Here is a 22,398-nt window from a genome sequence, read left to right on the forward strand (position 1 = left end):
CCGTGGTCCACCTCGCTGTCCTTTCAAATCCTGTTCGTGACGCCAATTCTGTTGTGGTCTCCCCTCTTTCCCATCTAAGAATCACTCTTGAGTCTTGGGTTTGGATGCCAAAAGATAGACTTTATTGCCGAGGACAATCAAGCCGAGTTGTCTATAGAGAACTAATCTTTACTCGGTCGAGGACCGGTTTTATAGTGGTCTCCGTACGAAAGCATGTCACCCTAAATCACTGGGGCGGGGGTCTTAAGGTAAATACTATCACGGGAAACAGATGGTTTTCCTTAACGGCCTCTTAGTGGCCCCTAAAATAACAAGAGATATGGCTCTGCTAGTGGGGCCCAAATATTAATCATATGGGCTTGTCTATTTTTCCATACTTATGGGCCTCTTACATCAACATAGAATGTGCTAGGCCCAGCAACACATAAGTAGGACTATAATTATAATAGTAAATTAATTTGGACACAATTCCTCTATATTTTAGTTAATAAAATCTTCCTCACTAACTAGCACATTATTAGGAAAGGCAATCGCAAAGATTCATAAAAACCCTTTATACTCATTTCAGCTCAGATGTCGGGAGTAAATGACGACCACTACGTTCATTATTACATCCAGCAACACAACACCTCAATCGCTCAGTTCTTGTCTAACTTACATTCCTGCTCCAGCATCAAAACATGGAGGCTGGACTGTTACAACTGATCATAGGTAAGATGCTAATGTCAATCAACTATCGTGGGAGCGGCCTCTGTCAGTGTGACGCAACAACGACAGACATCTGAGATTGGCTCGATTTGAAAAAGGGAATATTATTTTTACAAAATAATTAAAAACCACTGCATGGATTTTTATCAGTAGAGGGTAGATTTGTACATACACTGCCAACACACATTAATGTTCAAACAACATGAAAAAGTGAACTTAGCATCCAATGATCCCTTTAAAAGTAACACTGAAGCAGAGTTAAAGTTAATGAGATAATTAATGATTAATTAAGTGATAATTGACCATTATTGAAGACACCTGATATTTTCAGGTTTATGTATTGGAAGGATTTCTTACGAGATTGATTAAATCAGTCACATAAACTCCCAGAAGAGTTTATTTAACACCAGGCTTTTTTGCTGTGCAGGGCGGGTCTGTGGTTACACACCAGTGTCACTCAACAATTGTGGGAGGGGCCTTGGTCCCTTGGTCCAAGAAGCTGAGAATGGCTTGATCTGATTTATAGAGATTAAAAAAAAAAAAAAAAAACACTGGGTGGATTAGCCGCATTATAGCAGGGTTTGAAAAGAAAGAAAGAAAAAAAAGTAATTAAATTGGTTCACTTCCAGCAGAATCAATATATCAGTGTTTCAGTTCATGTGTTCCTCTGTATTAGTATCATTCCAAAACCAGTTTCATCAGTTTAAAAAAAAAAAAAAAAAAAAAGTTAATAACACAATTTTTTTGGCCCACAGTAATAATAGTAATAATAATAATAATAATAATAATAATAATAAAGTAAAATGTTCTTTCTTTACTCAAACAGAAGAAAAATGCATACGCTTTATTCACAACCAATACAACATCATCTTTTGTAGATTTTGACCAAACATAGGCTACACTGTTAGACCTTACCAGGCTTTTTACAGTAACATAGAAAACATGCCATGATATTATTATATTGTATTATATTATATTATATTATATTATATTATATTATATTATATTATAACATTATTTTTATTGTGAATTGTTGTCATTGTACAGAAAGACCAAAAGCCAAAGTGACCATTAAACCTGCTCAACATGTATTCAGAGGAGACACAGTCACTCTCAGATGTGACATAAATGGTGAAGGAGTCACTTTGAGTCACTGGTATAAAGACGGCTTACCCAGGTTTTACAGTGATCAGGAACACACATTCAGTTCTGTTAATGAGTCTGACGCAGGTAAATACTCCTGTTATGGATCAGAAACAAAAGGATCACACTGGTCACTAATGAGTGATGCAGTTACACTGACAGTATCAGGTGAGTTTGATCATTACTTCATGCACACAAACACATTTTAATGTGTTATTAATGAGTGATTTCTTTTCAGCTCCCAGCAGTTTTCTTAAAGGGGTCATTGGATGCCCATTTTCCTCAAGTTGATATGATTCTTTAGAGTCTACATGAAAAGTTAATAACATACTTTGGTTAAAGGTTCTCAATGATAGTGCAAAACAATAACCTTTTTACCATGTCAAAATCAGCTCTGTTCACAGCGACCCATTTTGGTGCATGTCCCTTTAAATGACAATGAGCTACTGCTCACCCCGCACCTCTCTTCCATTATGAATTCACCATTCTTGTTCATTCAGTTATAACTGCTCAAAAACGTTTTAAAATACATTTGTACATTACTTATTAGTCATTAAAAACACCTTCATAAACCCTATACAAAGAAAACTTTAATATAGCGTAGTGGATGCAACAAAGATTACTGAACTTTGTGTCAGTAGATCATAAATAGAACGAGATCACGTCAGGTGTAGACACAGCGTGGGACTGTTAACTTTCATCGTGGAACTTGCAAACTAGCACATTATTAGGAAAGACGATTTGCAAATATTCATTCAAAAAAATAAATAATAATAAAAACCTTACACTCACTTCTTCTGGAGGTGAAGCTTGATCACAAACAGTTGGTACCAATCCATCCTTCAGGAACACCTTTTTAGCAAAATCGGCTTGCCGGCTACAATGCAGTCTGGTGAAATGAATCGTGTAAAGACATTTATGTAGATCGGGGTGTGCATTCCCTTTAAAAGCAAGAGTAATCCACTGAGTCTTCTGGCTCAGATGTTGTAAGTAAATAATGATTGTTATGTTCATTATTGCATCCAACAACAAAACACTTAAATCACTTAGGACCCATTCTGCTCTGGTGTTGAAACAATGGCGGACTGTTTACAGCTCACTCACACAGCAAAAAAAAAAAAAAAAGCCCAGTGTTAAATTAACTCTCCTGAGAGTTTATTTGACTCCACACTCAAGAGTGTTAAAGGGGTCATTGGATGCCCATTTTCCACAAGTTGATATGATTCTTTAGGGTCTTAATGAGAAGTCTATAATATACTTTAGTTAAAAATTCTCAATGGTAGTGCAAAACAACACCCTTTTTACCTTGCCAAAATCAGCTCTGCAAAAATCATCCCATTCTGGTCGAGGCTGCTTTAAATGCAAATGAGCTCTGTTCACCCCGCCCCTCTCTTCTCTCTGTGGAGTGACGAGGCTGTTTACTTTAGCCGCATTTAGCCATTAAACTTGCTAACTAGCACATTATTAGGAAAGGCGATCGCAAAGATTCATAAAAACCCCTTATACTCATTTCAGCTCAGATATCGGGAGTAAGTGACGACCACTACGTTCATTATTACATCCAGCAACACAACACCTCAATCGCTCAGTTCTTGTCTAACTTACATTCCTGCTCCAGCATCAAAACATGGAGGTTGGACTGTTACAACTGATCTTAGGTAAGATGCTAATGTCCATCAACTATCGTGCGAGCTGCCTCTGTCAGTGTGACGCAACAACGACAGGCATCTGAGAACGGCTCGATTGGAAAAAGGGAATATTATTTTTACAGAATAATTAAAAACCACTGCATGGATTTTTATCATTACAGGGTAGATTTGTACATACACTGCCAACACACATTAATGTTTAACCAGCATGTAAAAGTTAACTTAGCATCCAATGACCCCCTTAAAAGTAATACTGAAGAGTGTCAAATTGACACCGAAGCAGAGTTAAAGTTAATGAGTTAATAAATGATTAATTAAGTGATGATTCATCATTATTGAAGACACCTGATGTTAACAAGTAGAATCACCCAAGGAGAAAATCACAATTTTATGTCACCATTATAGTGGTCAGTGTTTGCATTAGTTGGGCTCTTGACTCTTAAATTTTTAACTTTAGATTTTGTTTGGTTGCTATAAATGAGCTATAACACCCAGGTAAGCCAAGAGCACATGTTTTGACACAATCATTATTTGACCAGAATCATTGAATTCTTTCATAGTCCAATCTATAGATATCAGACTCTAAACAAATTCAGTGATTCAAATAATGATTATCCTGAATAATTTACATCAGCCTTGTGATTCCACAACAAAATATCTGGCCTTTTTAATATATTTTGGAAGGATTTCTTACAAGCAGTTGTGATTAAAAGCAAGCAAGCAAACAAACAAACAAAAAAAAAAACTTTTTGGAAAAGGTCTTTTGTTTAGGCACACACAGACATCAAGAACCAGCATATGAATCTGAACAATGGTGACAAATGGCATATTCAGATAAACAGATCAACTCTGAACATCACAAAACAAGCTACTAAAAAGGCACATAAAAACAGCAAAAACAAAAGACAATTCAGCTCATAATGTATTCATGCTGCAATGCATGTGGGATCCATGGATGAGTTCTGATTGGCTACAACATGCTTTTTTGATTGTCACCGTTGTTGTGATTCTCACACTGATTCTTCATGTCTGTGTGTCTTAATTAAATATGCTTTTTTGATCAAAATAAGTTTTAAAAACAAACTTTTGTCTGATTATAGATATTATGTTGTTCATGGGGTTGATGTAACCTGTTAAAAAAAACAAACAAAAAAAAAACATAATTCACATTTACAGATCATTACATGAAGGTTATGGAAAAACATAATCAAGGCCTTTCTTTTGGTTTGTCTGGTTGTTATAACTCTGTTACAACAAGCAAACAAAATTGAATGTTAAAATGTAAGGGCCAAGAGCCCAACTAATGCAAACACTGCCCTGCTGAAAAAAACAGCTTAAACCATCTTAAGCTGGTCAAGCTGGTCTTAGCTGGTCAGGCTGGTTTTAGCTGGTTTTAGCTGGTCAGCCTGACTGGTCTTATCTGGCTTTAGCTGGTCAGCCAAGCTGGTCTTAGCTGGTCAGGCTGGTCTTAGCTGGTTTTAGCTGGTCTTAGCTGGTTTAAGCTGGTCAGGCTGGTCAAAATTACTGTTTGGTCGATCGATTGATTGATTGATTGATTACATAGTGTCTGCCCCAATTTTCCTGTTAAGGAGTGTTGCGACAAATAATATAAATAATTCCAAGTTTACTTTTAATAATCTGCAGGACCACAAGGAACCATTAAAACAATTTTTATTTGATCTTACAGCCCCTTTAAAATATATATATATTCTAACAAATATTTACAAAATAATTGGAATGATTACAATTCTAAAACTATATTAACAATTAATGGTGAAGATGAACAATAACAAAATTCTAAACATGTGCATTTTCATTTTTCTTTTCTTTTTTATTATATCTTGTATTATTTGGGATATGTAATGCCCCACTTGTTTCTCCCTCTTCTCTCCTTTCAGGCTCCTTTTGTTTCCGCCAGTCACTGAAACAGACTTAAAAAAGAAATAATTTAGATTATTAATTTTCAACAAGTAAAACTACTTAAAAAAACAAACTATAGTGTCATGTCTTTGTTGCACATTTTACTTTTTTCCAGACATAGTCTACAATAATCTAGAAACATGCCCCTGATAGTTGTTCCTTTTATTGCTAAAATAAAGATAAAATTGATATATCCAAATGGAAGTGCATATATATATATGTCATGTGAAAAAGTTAGGACACCCTATTGCATTTCATGGTTTTCTGTATCGGGACATAATAAAAAATTATCTGGTCCTTGGCAGGTCTTAAAATTTAGAAAATAAATCCTCAGGTAAACATCATCACATGTCATATTACACTGTGTCATTATTTATTTAACAATAATAAAGCGAATATGGAAAGGCCATGTGTGACAATGTTAGGATACCCTAAGAGTCAGTTGCCTGTAGATCCACTTTTAGCAGCAAAAACTTGAAGCATTCATTTTCTGTGTGACTTTATCAGTCTCTCACATCATTCTGGAGGAATTCGGACCACTCTTCTTTTCAACATTGCTCCAGTTTATTGAGGTTTGTGGGCATTTGCCTATGCACAGCTCTCACCACAGCATTTGAGCCAGGATGAGCTCTAGACATGGACTGGACTGTTGCAACACCTTGATTCTTTTCTTTTCATCCATTCTGTTGTAGATTTGCTGGTGTGCTTGGGATCATTGTCCTGTTGCATGACCCAATTTTGGCCCAACTTTACATGTCGGACAGATGCCCTCGCATTTGACTGTAGAATACTTTGATATACAGAGGAGTTCATGGTCAACTCAGTGACTGTGAGGTGCTCAAGTCCTGTGGCTACAAAACAAGCCCAAAATTATCAGCCCTCCTCCAGCATGTTTGTCTTTTGGTATGAGGTATTTGTGCTGATATGCTTTTTAGGTTTTCACCAAACTTGGCGCTGTGCATTATGGCCAAACATCTCCACTTCGGTCTCGTCTGTTCAAAGGACATTATTCTAGAAGACTTGTGTTTTGTTCAGATGCAACTTTGCAGACCTAAACTGTGCTGCAATGCTGCAATGAAGCTTTCTTCTGCCAAGCCTTCCAAACATGACATTTTCGTCCCATATTTTTCTAATGGTATTGTCATGAACTTTATTATTTAACATGTTAACTGAGGCCTGTAGAGTCTGAGGTGTAGTTCTTGGGTTGTCAGCCATTTTTCTGAGCTTTACATGGTCTGATCTTAGGGTGAATTTTCTGGGACGTCCACTCCTGGAAGGAGAGATGTCTGTTTTAAATGTCTTCCACTTGTGAATATACTTCAAATTGTTTGGAAATGGCCGTATTACTCTTCTCAGATTGATGGCAGCAACAATTGCTTCTCTAAGATGATTGCTGATGTCTTACCTCCTTGGCATTGTGTTAACACACACTTGAAGGCTCCAGACCAGCAAACTGCCAAAGCTTATGCTTTTATAGAGGCGCTCAGACTTGCTGATGATCAGTTAATCAAAGGTGCTTAGCAGTGCTTGACTGTTATTTACCCTCTTAATTCCAATGTTAACAGTAAGGGCGTCCTAACTTTGTCACACATGGCTTTTCTATTTTGGCTTTATTTTTGTTCAGTGCAATTTGTCATGTGTTGTTGTTTATCTGAGGTTTTATTTTCAAAATAAAACCAGCCAAGCACCTTTTTTTTTTTTTTTTTTTTTTTAAATAATGTCCTGAAACAGAAAACCATGGAATTCAATAGGGTGTTCTAACTTTTTCACATGACTGTATATTAATAACACAGTTAATAGCACATTTTATTTGCCTATAATAATAATAATAATAATAAAGTCCAGTATTCTTTCTTTACTCAAAAAGAAGAATACGCTTTATTCACAACCAATACAGCATCATCTTTTGTAGATTTTGACCAAACGTAGACTACACTGTTAGACCTTACCAGGCTTTTTACAGTAACAGAAAACATGCCATGTTAATATTATATTATATTATATTATAACATTATTTTTATTGTGAATTGTTGTCATTGTACAGAAAGATCAAAAGCCAAAGTGACCATTAAACCTGCTCAACATGTATTCAGAGGAGACACAGTCACTCTCAGATGTGACATACAGTGGGTACAGAAAGTATTCAGACCCCCTTAAATTTTTCACTCTTTGTTATATTGCAGCCATTTGCTAAAATCGTTTAAGTTCCTTTTTTTTCCTCATTAATGTACACACAACACCCCATATTGACAGAAAAACACAGAATTGTTGACATTTTTGCAGATTTATTAAAAAAGAAAAACTGAAATATCACATGGTCCTAAGTATTCAGACCCTTTGCTGTGACACTCATATATTTAACTCAGGTGCTGTCCATTTCTTCTGATCATCCTTGAGATGGTTCTACACCTTCATTTGAGTCCAGCTGTGTTTTATTATACTGATTGGACTTGATTAGGAAAGCCACACACCTGTCTATATAAGACCTTACAGCTCACAGTGCATGTCAAAGCAAATGAGAATCATGAGGTCAAAGGAACTGCCTGAAGAGCTCAGAGACAGAATTGTGGCAAGGCACAGATCTGGCAAAGGTTACAAAAAAAATTCTGCTGCACTTAAGGTTCCTAAGAGCACAGTGGCCTCCATAATCCTTAAATGGAAGACGTTTGTGATGACCAGAACCCTTCCTAGAGCTGGCCGTCCGGCCAAACTGAGCTATCGGGGGAGAAGAGCCTTGGTGAGAGAGGTAAAGAAGAACCCAAAGATCACTGTGGCTGAGCTTCAGAGATGCAGTCGGGAGATGGGAGAAAGTCGTAGAAAGTCAACCATCACTGCAGCCCTCCACCAGTCGGGGCTTTATGGCAGAGTGGCCCGACGGAATTCTCTCCTCAGTGCAAGACACATGAAAGCCTGCATGGAGTTTGCTAAAAAACACCTGAAGGACTCCAAGATGGTGAGAAATAAGATTCTCTGGTCTGATGAGACCAAGATAGAACTTTTTGGCCTTAATTCTAAGCGGTATGTGTGGAGAAAACCAGGCACTGCTCATCACCTGTCCAATACAGTCCCAACAGTGAAGCATGGCGGTGGCAGCATCATGCTGTGGGGGTGTTTTTCAGCTGCAGGGACAGGACGACTGGTTGCAATCGAGGGAAAGATGAATGCGGCCAAGTACAGGGATATCCTGGATGAAAACCTTCTCCAGAGTGCTCAGGACCTCAGAATGGGCCGAAGGTTTACCTTCCAACAAGACAATGACCCTAAGCACACAGCTAAAATAATGAAGGAGTGGCTTCACAACAACTCCGTGACTGTTCTTAAATTGGCCCAGCCAGAGCCCTGACTTAAACCCAATTTAGCATCTCTGGAGAGACCTAAAAATGGCTGTCCACCAACGTTTACCATCCAACCTGACAGAACTGGAGAGGATCTGCAAGGAGGAATGGCAGAGGATCCCCAAATCCAGGTGTGAAAAACTTGTTGCATCTTTCCCAAAAAGACTCATGGCTGTATTAGATCAAAATGGTGCTTCTACTACATACTGAGCAAAGGGTCTGAATACTTAGGACCATGTGATATTTCAGTTTTTCTTTTTTTAAAATATGTGCAAAAATGTCAACAACTCTGTGTTTTTCTGTCAATATGGGGTGCTGTGTGTACATTAATGAGGTAAAAAATGAACTTAAATGATTTTAGCAAATGGCTGCAATATAACAAAGAGTGAAAAATTTAAGGGGGTCTGAATACTTTCCGTACCCACTGTATATGGTGAAGGAGTCACTTTGAGTCACTGGTATAAAGACGGCTTACCCAGGTTTTACAGTGATCAGGAACACACATTCAGTTCTGTTAATGAGTCTGACGCAGGTAAATACTCCTGTTATGGATCAGAAACACAAGGATCAGACTGGTCACAAATAAGTGATGCAGTTACACTGACAGTATCAGGTGAGTTTGATCATCACTTCATGCACACAAACACACATTTATTATGTTATTAATGAGTGATTTCTTTTCGGCTCCCAGCAGTTTTCTTAACCCTTATGCGGTCTCAATTTTGGGTTGTACACTCATGGTCTTTGGGGTCTCTAGAGACCCCACACAACAAAATTAAATTTTGTAACAAAATAATATATTTTTTTCTAAAACAAATTTAATTTTTCTGTTCATTAATGTTTTTACTACATTTGTGCCATTTTCGGATGATTTATTATGATTTTTATTATGAGTTTTAAAAATAAAAAAAGATTTTTACCAGTAGATGGCTGCAGAGCTCCACTATTTACTATGTGCTATTTGAATAACTGAAAGACATCTTTTTACAAGTTTTTTCAATGGGAAAGGAAAGGACATGACATGTGGTCAAGTATGGTGACCCATACTCAGAATTTGTGCTTTGCATTTAACCCATCCAAGTGCACACACACAGTAGTGAGTAATGAACAAACACCTGGAGCAGTAGGCAGCCATATTGCTATTGCTGCGGCGCCCGGGGAGCAGCTGAGGGCCTTGCTCAAGGGACTCACCTCAGTCGTGGTATTGAGGGTGGAGAGAGCACTGATTATTCACTCCCCCCCACCTTTAATCCCTGCCAGATCAGGGACTCAAACCCGCAACGTTTCGGTTGCAAGCTCGATTCCCTAACCATTAGGCCACGTCTTTTTTTTTGTTTTTTTTTTGGGATTTTTGGATTTTATCTACATATTATGAAATCACAATTATAAAAATAAAAATGACTTTTTGTCAAAGTAATGGATGAACTGATAAATTTTGAATGGATGAATTTTGAATCGACATTTTGTTGGTTTGATTCTAATCATAATGTAACATTATTGAAAAACTGATTTTTTTCAGTACAAAAAATATTAAACTTTGACAAAAAGTAATTTTTATTGCTATAATTGGGATTTCATTATATGTAGATATCAATCCAACTGAAAAAAAAACGTGTAAAAAGATATCTTTCAGTTAGTCAAATAGCACATAGTAAATAGTGAAGCTCTTCAGCCATCTACTGGTAAAAATGATAATTTTTTATTTTTAAAACGGCATTTTCCAAATGATGGGCAAAAATCTTACACCAAACCATGTCAAATTATCCATGTTATCCCCAGAATGAAAGTTAAAAATGTGGGTCTTTTATAAAGTGAATTTTACACAAAAAGCTGTTTTTGTATAAAAACCTAATAAAGAAATATGTATTTATTAATTTATATAAATTTTTAAAAATATAATAAATCCTCCGAAAACGGCACAAATGTAGTAAAAACATGAATAAACAGGAAAATAATATTTGTTTTAAAAAAAAAAAATGCCTAAATGCCTTAAATTTTGTTGTGTGGGGTCTCTAGAGACCCCAAAGACCATGAGTGTGACTGTTTTTTTAACACTAACATAAAATCAAGATATTACTCCAACAAAAGTCATTTGCGTGTCAAAAAGTCCCCGAAGACCGCATAAGGGTTTTTAAAGGGGTCATTGGATGCCCATTTTCCTCAAGTTCATATGATTCTTTAGAGTCTACATGAAAAGCTAATAACATACTTTGGTTTAAATTTCTCAATGAGTTTCTCAGTGCAAAACAATACCCTTTTTACCTTTTCAAAATCAGCTCTGTTCACAGCGACCCATTTTGGTGCATGTCCCTTTAAATGACAATGAGCTACTGCTCACCCCGCCCCTCTCTTCCATTCTGAAGTCACCATTCTATATTCATTCAGTTATAACTGCTCAAAAAACGTTGTAAAATACATTTGTACATTACTTATTAGTCATTAAAAATATCTTCATAAACCCTATACAAAGAAAACCTTAATATAGTGTAGTGGACGCAACAAAGCTTACTGAACTTTGTGTCAGTAGATCATAAATAGAATGAGATCATATCAGGTGTAGACATGCCGTGGGACTGTTAACTTTAGCCGCATTCATTGTGGAACTTGCAAACTAGCACATTATTAGGAAAGACGATTTGCACATATTCATTCAAAAAATAATAATAATAATAATAAAAACCTTACACTCACTTCTTCTGGAGGTGAAGCTCGATCATCTCTTCATGCACACAAACACATTAATGAGTTATTAATGAGTGATTTCATTTCAGCTCCCAGCAGTTTTCTTAAAGGGTCATCGAATGCCTATTTTCCACAAATTGATACGATTCATTAGAGTCTACATGAAAAGCCTATAACATACTTTGTTAAAAAAAAAAATAAAAAATCTCAACAATACTCTTTTTACCTTGTGAAAAACAGCTCTGTTCCAAATAATGATGTTAAAGTTATATATATATATATATATATTTTTTTTTAAAGATATGTCTGATAAAGTAAAAGTAGCTGCTGTGATGGAAAGATCTCAGTAGCGAGTGAGCAAGCACTTTCAATGCTATATAGACAGACTTAGACATTTGACATACAAACTCCATCAGTGGTGACAAACAGTCATGGATGAGTTTGGTACTATACACCCAGCATTGGATTGTTGATGTCTGTGTGTCCTTCAGATGCAGTAGTTGAGTATTTTATGTATATATTCTATATCTAAAACATCAATCCAAAAACAAATTTATTTAAGTTAATGCCTGCCTTTCATCAGGTGTCTTCAATAATGATCAATCATCACTTAATTAATCACTAATTATTTCATTAACTTTAACTCTGCTTCAGTGTTGACACTCTTCAGTGTGCAGTCAAATAAACTCCCAGGGGAGTTAATTTAACATTGGGCTTTTTGCTGTGTATAAAACAATTCATGTGAAATAGCAAATTGTATAAGCACATTTTATTTTTATTGATTACATTATCTATTACAATTATTTTAATTTGTACAGAAAGACCAAACCCAATGTGCACGGGCCAATTTGCACATCATAGTTCAGACGCGGGAGGGTTTTCTGGCCTGTTTTACGCTGGTTTCACACTGCACGCATAAGCAGGACGTAAGCAGCGCGTATTTTTTTCGCCGCTCATGTTAACGAATGAGAGCATTCACACCGCCCACAGTGGCGGCGCGGCAGCGCGTAACAGGAGCAGAGCAGTAGCGTCAGTGCAGCGATCGTTTCGGCCCCGAGTCTATTTTTGCTGCGCCGCTTACGCTCGCTTTCAGTGGCAATGTATTGATTATGGCAAAAATACACAGGAAAAAGTAGCAGTTTTACCCCAAAAAGTACATTGATGATATCTACCGTGTTGTAAACACAGTATTATGTAATCAACAAGATATTTTTGTTTTCTTGAACTTCCAATACGTTTAATTAATTTATACTGTTTTTTTTTTTTGTTTTTTTTCTGACGTTACTGATTAATTGTAATTATTATTGTTACACTTGGCTCAAAGATGTAACATTAAGTGGAGACGACACAGCGGAATAACTTAAAACATAATATTTATTACAACAAAATTAACCAAAATAACATAATCAGGACATCAGTATCAGTAGGTTCGATCAGGGTGAAATGCGAGTGAGTGGATGCACAATGAAGTGTGGTCAGCGCTAGTGAATGAATGCGAAACAAAACATAATGTCACAAATTGGAGCGCGGCTCTGGCAAACTGCCCACGCCACAGCGGAGCAGCAGCACCGACGAACTCTTGCACCACGTTTAAATACGAGCCATGACGCGCATCAGGTGCATTCAAGTCACGCCCCAAATCAGAAAACCTACAACAGAAAAGAGAAACCAAAATACCCAAAACAACACAACTCAGTCCTAACAATTATATTAGCCTATATATATAGCCTATATTTATTATTACAACTACATGTTGCCATAAGAACAGGTGTCATGCTGACATCATGATGACACTTGTAAACAAACGCACGTGTCACAGGCGGGTAGTTTTCAGAGTGCAGCTGCCAAGAAGACCATCATGGACGACACTCATCTCATTGTAGAAGTTGAGAAACATACAGTCATTTATGATCCTCAACATTTGCTGTATAAGACTTGCAGGCGAAGGAAAAAGCATGGGAGGATGTTGCAGTATCTCTTGGTGTAGATGCCAAGTAATTGTTTTGTTACAAATTTACGCTGGCCCACGAGCGAACAAATCAATAGGAATGTAGATAGGTAAACACAATATAGCACGTAATATTGACATCTATGATGTATGTGACTGTACTTTACATTTCTGTCTTAATTTTCGAGAAATTGATCATTTAAAATACGTTTCTACACTCAAAAAAGTCAACTAGCCACTTACTTAATTCAAATATGTCTGATTAACGAGAATAAAACAAATTTACTTATGTTAAGTGATTCATTCTTGTTATTTGAAACTAAATTAAGAAATAATCAAATGAATTAGATAAGAACTTGTTGATTCAATGAGACTGAGGCACTTCAGATCAACGACTCTCTCGTGAGTCACTGCACATGCTCAGAACTGGGGCAGAAACACACGGGTACACACTCAAAAAAATATTTCAGCCTAAACTTAAACTTTATGTAATTCAATTACATACAAAATTTCCATGCATTTAGATTACATAGTTTTAATTTAAACAAATCAATTAAACTTAATGTGATTCAAATGCATCAGTCTTACGTAAATGAAACAGGTAAAGTTTATGTAATATTTCCCAGTGTTAAACAAACCCTGCTCAGTGTTCATGTGTTTCCACACTACACACTCAAAAAAATATGTTGAATGAACATGATTTAATCGTAGCACCCATTATGCATCTAAACAAATCAATTAAACTTAATGTGATTCAAATGCATCAGTCATACATGAATGAAATATGTAAAGTTGATGTAATATTTCCCAGTGTTAAACAAACCCTGCTCAGTGTTCATGTGTTTCCACACTACAGAGTGTTCAAGTAGCATTGACACAGTGTTGGAGTTAAGGAGATCATTATGTCATGATTGACCAATAATGATGAACACCTGCTGTTTACAAGCAGAATCACAGAATGAAAGAGAAACACAAGAATCATCCACAGCCAAAGATTAAATGAACTTAAATAAATGAAGACATTAAATCTCTGATTAAACAACTCCACAAAAAACATTACAGTTTGACTTGATTTCAGTCATATATCCACAAATATTATTTGAGAACATCTAAACAGAGGTTTTTTTATTAAAAAAAAAAAAAAAAAAGTTATTTGACCTCACCATCATTGCGATCAGGGTTTACTTTAGTTATACTCTTGACCTTTCATTTTTTTGGGGCTGCTATAATAATGTGTATGAAGCACATCTATAACAGCAAATAAAAACAAGAAAAACAAAAAGAAAAAGCCTGATCAGGTTTTTTTTTAGTTTTTTTTTTTTTTGTTATTGGTTATGTAATCATTATTATCCAGTGGCCTGATGCACTGATCTCATGCAGTAATTAATCTATTAGTTTAATGTTTGCAACAGGCATATGAATTATTATGGAGGTTTATCTTATACACTAAACCTTAAAACTATGACATCACTTTGACACACACAGACATCAAGAGTCAGCATTTGAATCTCAACAATGGTGACATTCAACAGCTGCATGCTGGGTAACAGCAGATTATAAAACTCACCCATGACTCCCAGCATGCAGCTGTTGAATGTCACCATTGTTGAGATTCATATGCTGATTCTTGATGTCTGTGTGTGTCAAACTGATGCCATTGATTTCAAGGTTTAGTGTATAAGATAAGCATACTTAATAGTTCATATGCCTGTTGTAAACATTATGAAAATAGACTAACCACTGCATGAGATCAGTGCATCAGACAACTGGATGTTAATGATTTCACAACCAATAAAAATTAACCAAAAACACCTAATCAGACTTCTTTTCGGCTTTTCATTTTGCTGTAATAGATGTGCTTCATACGCATAATTACAACAGCCAAAAAGAAATTAGAAAAAAAAAAAAAGTCAAGAGGTCCAACTAAAGTAAACCCTGATCGCCATGATGGTGAGGTCAATTGAAATTTTAAAATAAATAAATAAATAAAATAAATAAAATTCTCAAATAATATTTGTGAATATATGACATAAATCAAGTCAAACTGTAATGTTGTTTGTGGAGTTGTTTAATCAGAGATTTAATGTCTTCATTTATTTAAGTTCATTTTATCTTCGGCTGTGTCTGATTCTTGTGTTTCTCTTTCCTTCTGTGATTCTGCTTGTAAACAGCAGGTGTTCATCATTATTGGTCAATCATGACATAATGATCTCCTTAACTCCAACACTGTGTCAATGCTACTTGAACACACTGTAGTGTGGCTGAAATGTACCCGTGTGTTTCCGCCCCAGTGCTGAGCATGTGCAGTGACTCACGAGAGAGTCGTTGATCTGAAGTGCCTCAGTCTCATTGAATCAACAAGTTCTTATCTAATTCATTTGATTATTTCTTAATTTAGTTTCAAATAACAATAATGAATCACTTAACATAAGTAAACTTGTTTTATTCTTGTTAATCAGACATATTTGAATCAAGTAAGTGACTAGTTGACTTTTTTGAGTGTATGAAGAAATTTGATATGTAGACAGTTATGGATTATCCTTAAGTTGTTTGTGATGGGTAATGTATGTACATTTAATGTTTCTAATATATCTAAACAAAAAAAGGTGGTAAGGAGATTTTTGAGTTATTAATTAATAAACTAGTGTTTTCTGAGTCAATGTCGCAAGGATCCTGACTCGCCATCTCCTCTTTGGATGCGCCTTTAGAGAGAAATGCATCTTTACAGATTACATAATGAAAGAGTTTTGTTTTCGATTTGTTTTATTTTCGTTAAGTTATAATTAAAAGTTTTCTATAGATATATGTATCATGTCTGTGAGGTATGTATTCGCTGAGTTTCGGTTCATTTTTGTGAAGCGCTCCTGTTGAGACCATGGAAAGCGCATCATGTTTGTTTTCTTTATTTTATAGAACTGTTTGCAAAATTGTGTTGATATTATGAGCACACACAAATAAAAGTAGACCCTTTACAGTTTGAAATGATGCATTATTCTTACTTTTATCAGCAAAAATGACGGAATATTTAAAATGGTTTCCACTGAAAAAAAATGCAAGTGATCGTGTTGGCGCCTCCATATTCTGTAAAGCGGCTTTAGCTTGCACTCTCCACACAAATGACTGGAAATGCACCTAATAGCACACATCTATCTAGGTTTAACGTTTAAACCAATGTTGTTTTATACTTGAACTGTTTCATATCTATAGCTATTTTATTTTAGGCAAGTTGTGATGATTTGAGAAGGTAAAGTTGATCAAACAGACTATGATCAGTCTTACACTGGCCACTTTCAGCATATAATCCATCATAAATATGCAGATGTCATCCCGAAACATTGCATCGTATAAAACGAAGGTCTCATACAAATTCTGAATGGATTATAGCCTAGAAAGTGCACAAAGCTCGTTCACTTTATTATCACGTAAAAGCACCACTCATCTCAGTTCATCGCAGTCTCACAAGTTCTGTTATAATTAATTGAAGCTCTCTAAACTACACAATGAATCCCTTATTTACATTGCGTCTGCGCTTAGTTAGTCATGAGAGGATTCACGAGCGTGCAAAACTGCACGATATGGCGCTTCCAGAGGTGAGTGAATTCTGACAAACTAAAACGCTTCTCATTGGCCATTGTGTTCAAGAAATCAGCAGATATGTCTGCATTCCTCAGCGCTGCAAAAACACGTTGCATAGTTTACCAGATCTTCAGTTGCTTTTGCTTTCATTTGAGGGTATTTAACACAGTCTAGTACCTCCATATAACCGTGCTTGGGTATGGCAAACCACTCCAATTGCAGCGTGGCTGACAATGGTGATGACTAAGCACCTGGGGGAGCAACCCCCTCTATATTTATATATATTTATATACAACCAGTTCAAGATTACCATTTAATCACATAAAAACAGCTAATATCTCATCATCATAAAACACCACACGCACTGTTACGCAACAAGGGTCAAGAGCCCAACCAAAGCAAACACTGATCTCCATGATGGTGGCATAATTTTAACCAATAAAACATCAACCTCTGATCCTCTGTAATTCTCAATAACAGCACATGTTCATCACTAATGCACAATCATCTTTTAATTAGTCAATTATCTCAATAAAGGTAACTCTTTGGGGACTTGGGATTTGAGACTTGGGAGACTTGCTTGTGACTTGAAAGTCCCACCTCTGTTCTATAGCCTTTGCATTAGCTTACCAGTGCAACCGTTCTACGTAATAAAAATAATGGTGCCCTCAATAGTCCTATATATAAATATATAAACATTGTGGATTTTTTTTTTTAATAACGTAAATCTTTAATGGTTTTTCTAGTACATATTTCAGTGAGAAGCATAATTTATGTTATATTAAGCTATACAAGTCGTAATGCCCAGGGTACAGCTGTAATTGGACCTTAAAAGTTAGGCCCGACAGTGCCCAAACCCAAAAGTACATTTTGATTGGCAGCTTTTTAAAAGCCCCAACCCGTTTACAGCCTGACATTATTCAAATGTGCACAAGCACACAGCTCTTTTGCCTTTTGTCAAGAATGGTCATTTATACATGTTTTAACATAATTTATATAATCTATAGGCCACTTGGAAGTTGGAACAAATAAAAAAAAATAAGTCCTCTGTAACATCGTAACATCTCAGCACTCTAAATAGGCCTAGGCATACACTAGGCCAACGTGCTAATAAAAATGAGTCTTTCTTAACAAATTAAATTAGATAAATTCTAAATTAAGATGGGTATTTGGCAATAACGAAATTAAGATAAAGGCTCCGCGGGATTTGCTTCGCTACTTCTCTCCACAATCCAGCTTCAACGCGATGGTGTATAGCAGGTGAAATTTAATAAAAGAATAATGCCAACATTAGCCTATATACTCTGTCTACATTATTCATTTAAGACTCAATTAATATTTAGTTATAATTTGAAAAACCTTTGCTCACCAAGATTAGGCTACATGTTTTTGTGGAGGAAATGTATTGAATCCACAGTAGATGGCTTCAGCACGGTCCTGCGCACACTGATGGTGCGTCCAGCAGTGCTGAACACCCTTTCACTGCTGCTACTGGCCAGGATGCATAGTACTGATCTGGCTAATTTTGCATTTTTGTAAATTTTGCCAAAACGTAATCGCCAGAGGCAAGCCTCCATTTCACCTCCTCAACATCCATTTATGCATCTTTCTCATGCTAATTGAAACGCATAATATGACCGGTCATTTATCGCACAAGCCGGAGCGCAAGCCAGAGCGCAAGCCCATGCCCAGCCCAAGACCGTGTAAAATGATATAAATTAAGCCCGAACCCGTCGGGTCCTGTTGGGTTCAGGCAAAGATCTTCAGCTCTAGCCCAAGGTTCCCTTTAATGGCATTGCATTAATATCACTTTTGCACCCACAACTGAAGAAAAATGTTTAAATTTCAACAAAGCACCATTATTGTAATTGTAATATTGACTGTTTTTTCAGTCCACGTATGTTGTAAAAGTTTGTTTTTTTCAATTTTAAATGAAATAAGCAGCAATGAAAAAAATGGCTGCTTTGTTTAATTTTATTTTTCGTTTGTTCAGAAATGGCTAGATTTTTTGTTCGTTGGTTTACGGGTAGAAACTAGATAAATGACTATAAAATTTCTTTTTCACATGTGGGCCCTTTCCACTGATTAGTCAACCAAATCTGGACCAGTGACATCATCAGTTGTTCCTCTGTTCCGTTTAACAAAATAATAGTCCTTTATTTATTCATTTTCATTCTTTTTTAATTACAATCTTTAGAACAACAAACATACAAGGGAAATAACATAAATTACATCAAATTATCATAAACAAAGATGAAATAAATTAATTAATTAAAAAGAAAAAGCAATAAGAACAGCACATGTCCATAACAAGTACAATAGTTACACATTATTCAAACAATATAGATTTAAAGTGCTCCTATTATGCCTTTTCAAATATGACCTTTCATGTAGTGTGTCATGTAGCTGTATGTGAACATAAACTATCTGCAAAGTTGTGAACCTGACAGTGCACGATACATAAAGTTACTGTCTATCAAAAAAAAGAGTCGGTTCACAATTGCCTGAAGAGTCGTCAGCAGGCCCGGTTCCAGAACCAAATCACTGAGGGTGCTTCTGAAAATTGTGAGGGTGCTCACAAAAAATATGCATGGAACTGTATGAAAACGGTACCACCAAATAGGACTGAGTAATATAAATCGTCTACACTAGTATCGTAATTGTAGTTTCAACAAATGCCATCTAACATCAAGAATACACTGTGAAGGTTATTACTGCATGCTCATCTAGGAGCAGTTCACATGTCGCGCCTAAAAACGTGTTCTTTCCAAAGCGCTAAGTTACGCTCCCATGGCGTCTGTCGTTACTAGGCAACCATGGCCTACGCTCTCCATGAAGACAAGTTAGTTTCAGCAAATGATAAATGGCTTTCTAGCACTGCCCTGCTACAAAATGTATTTTAAAAATGTCTATCCCTGTACAGCTATGATCAGCTGTTTCACCGTCTTGGCTGAGTTTTCAATGTTGTTTCTATAAAGGATGAAGCTGATTGGTTGGTTCGTGTCACATGACCCGAGGTGCGCTTTTAACAATTCAGCTTGTATATTTATAAGCTTGTGTGTACGTATTAATTTGGCGAATTTATGTATGTGTGTGCATCTGTCTGCGTGTTCATTAATTTAAAAATTAATACGCTATTAATAATTTTATCTGAGGGTGCTTTTGCTTTTGTTTGGGGGTGCTTAGCACCCTCAAGCACCCCCGTAGAACCGGGCCTGGTCGTCAGGAATTTGATTCTTTTTCTGTTACGGCTGTACGTCATGAAGTAACACATTTGCATAACATCCGCCAAGGTTCTACGTCACAAACAACTTGCCCCCACGACAAACACAGTAAAATTTCCATGTGGTTTACGTCATGTCGAGAAGACGCTATATTCTAAGTACAATGCGGGATTCACCAAAGGCTTGTTCTTAAAAGATTAATCAGTGCCCAGTTTATTAGGACTGGCTTGTTCCTCTGAACCTTACCTGTAAGTGTGATTAATAATTCATGGCTGCATTTTCTAGCGATCGTTCAAAATATGTAGTTGTGTGTTATGTCGTGTAACATTGTCGTGTAACATCTTGTATGACATGGTGGTGAGTAAATTATCAGGACATTTTTATTCTGAAAGTGGAGTAATCCTTTAAAACTTGTTGCTCTCATGTAACATTACTCTGTATCATGCAAAATATGTATTTAGTTGTGTGTGTGTTGTGTTAGCTCCGTGCAGCTCGTAGGTCTCTGTCTAACCGGCTGACAGTTTTATCTGTTCACTCGCTATTGTCTAGAAATGTATAGATGAATAGTGAATGTTTGTCGTTGTTATTACTTGAAGTTCTGATAAAGAATAGAACAATACATTGGTGTACAAGCTGCAGTGCTTTATCAATACGTTTCTGCGTTGGGTTGACGCATATACTATGGCTGTCTGGGTGTTGTTGTTTACCACCAAGTTGTGGGCTAGAGTAACGGTGATGGGCGTTCCGTGTTTGAATTTCGCAGCACGCAGTAACGTTAAACCAACCACAAAAGACTGGGTCATCGGACCAATCACTGCAGATTAGTGACACGCAAACGAATGGTTCAGACAAATGATTCGTTTTAACAAACTGTTTCAGAGTCGTTGAGCAAATAAGGTAAAAATAAATGCATATTATAAGACAATAAAAGTGTTTTTTGACCTTGCATGCATGCCAACTTCTTGTTGGCGATTATCAAAACCAAAATATGAACCTTTTATAATCCATAATAGGGGCACTTTAAGGCTTTAAAGTGGAAATGAAACAGTCTGTCAAACATGAGTTTGATCATCTCTTCATACAAACACTTTTTGCATGTTATTAATGAGTGATTTCTCTGTTTCAGATCCCAGAGCAGTTTTAAGCGTTTCTTCACAGAAGTGGTTGACTGAAGGAGATCCAGTGACTCTGATCTGTGAGGTTTACAGTTTCTCTACAGGCTGGACATTCAGCTGGTTCACTTTAACTGTCTCAGCAGGTAAGTTATAATGTGTTTCATGTGGTAACAACTGAAACAGCTGATTTTATTCAAATCAAAAATACCATTTAATATTGAATACATTCTCTGGTTTTACAGAGAACAGCTATCATTATAATCTGCTCTCAGACAGCAGCAGAGGAGCAGGAGGAAACTACACTGTCAGTTCTGCTGCTCTAAATCACACAGGAGTTTATGTGTGCAGAGCAGAGAGAGAGAAACCAGCCTATAAAACACAGTACAGCAACACACAGCCACTATTCGTCACTGGTGAGTTTAAACAGAACATAAAATATTGATTAATATTTAATAAAGTTTATTAATTAGTTTGTTAAGAGAGCTCAAATCTGAAACTCTAAAGCTGTAATTAGGTTACACTTCATTTTGAAAGTCCATTTTAGACATGCTAATAACTATAAGTAACTTTGCAACTACATGTCACCTAATTTTCATTTATTTGCAACTACATGTCTACTAACTCTCAGAGCAGACTGTTAGGTTAGGTTTAGGGTTAGTAGAATAAGTTGACATGAGGCATCTTTACGCAGCCGATTTAAGGCTGCTCTAAAGCGAATCTGTGTTGGCTGTGAATTCAGTGTAAAGACACAATGCCGCATTAAAGCAGACCGAAAATATGCCAGGTCTTTTAGCCACAGAACTATAATAGAACACCTCAGCTAGGAAAGTTATTGTTGTAAGAATACTCAGGGAACATTATGTTATATGTTCTGGTAATGTTTTCAATGGCAAGTTTTATTTTAGTTCCCAGAATATTCTCATAAAAGGTAGAATAACATTCTCTAAAACATTCTACAAATGTTTATTAATAACAACATTATCCTTTAACATTTTAATAGATTTAAGTGGGAACCTTCACATTGGATATTGGATGTGGACTCAAATGTTGCTCAGAAGCAAATTTAGGTCGAAAGTAAAAACCCAACCTTTATTTACA

General features: G+C 36.2%; 1 protein-coding gene across 1 annotated transcript; it reads left to right on the forward strand.

Moving 5' to 3' along the window:
* Positions 1 to 1,755: 1,755 nt before the first annotated feature.
* On the forward strand, positions 1,756 to 22,044 carry LOC127157598 (low affinity immunoglobulin gamma Fc region receptor II-like; the record flags this gene model as incomplete). Its single annotated transcript, XM_051100838.1, has 4 exons — positions 1,756 to 2,019; positions 21,312 to 21,443; positions 21,543 to 21,713; positions 22,040 to 22,044. Coding segments are annotated over 4 exons (572 nt in total), but the record flags the coding sequence as incomplete, so codon positions are not given.
* Positions 22,045 to 22,398: the final 354 nt, after the last annotated feature.

The sequence above is a fragment of the Labeo rohita genome, unplaced genomic scaffold (genome assembly GCF_022985175.1).
Source record: "Labeo rohita strain BAU-BD-2019 unplaced genomic scaffold, IGBB_LRoh.1.0 scaffold_1126, whole genome shotgun sequence".
Classification (NCBI taxonomy): domain Eukaryota; kingdom Metazoa; phylum Chordata; class Actinopteri; order Cypriniformes; family Cyprinidae; genus Labeo; species Labeo rohita.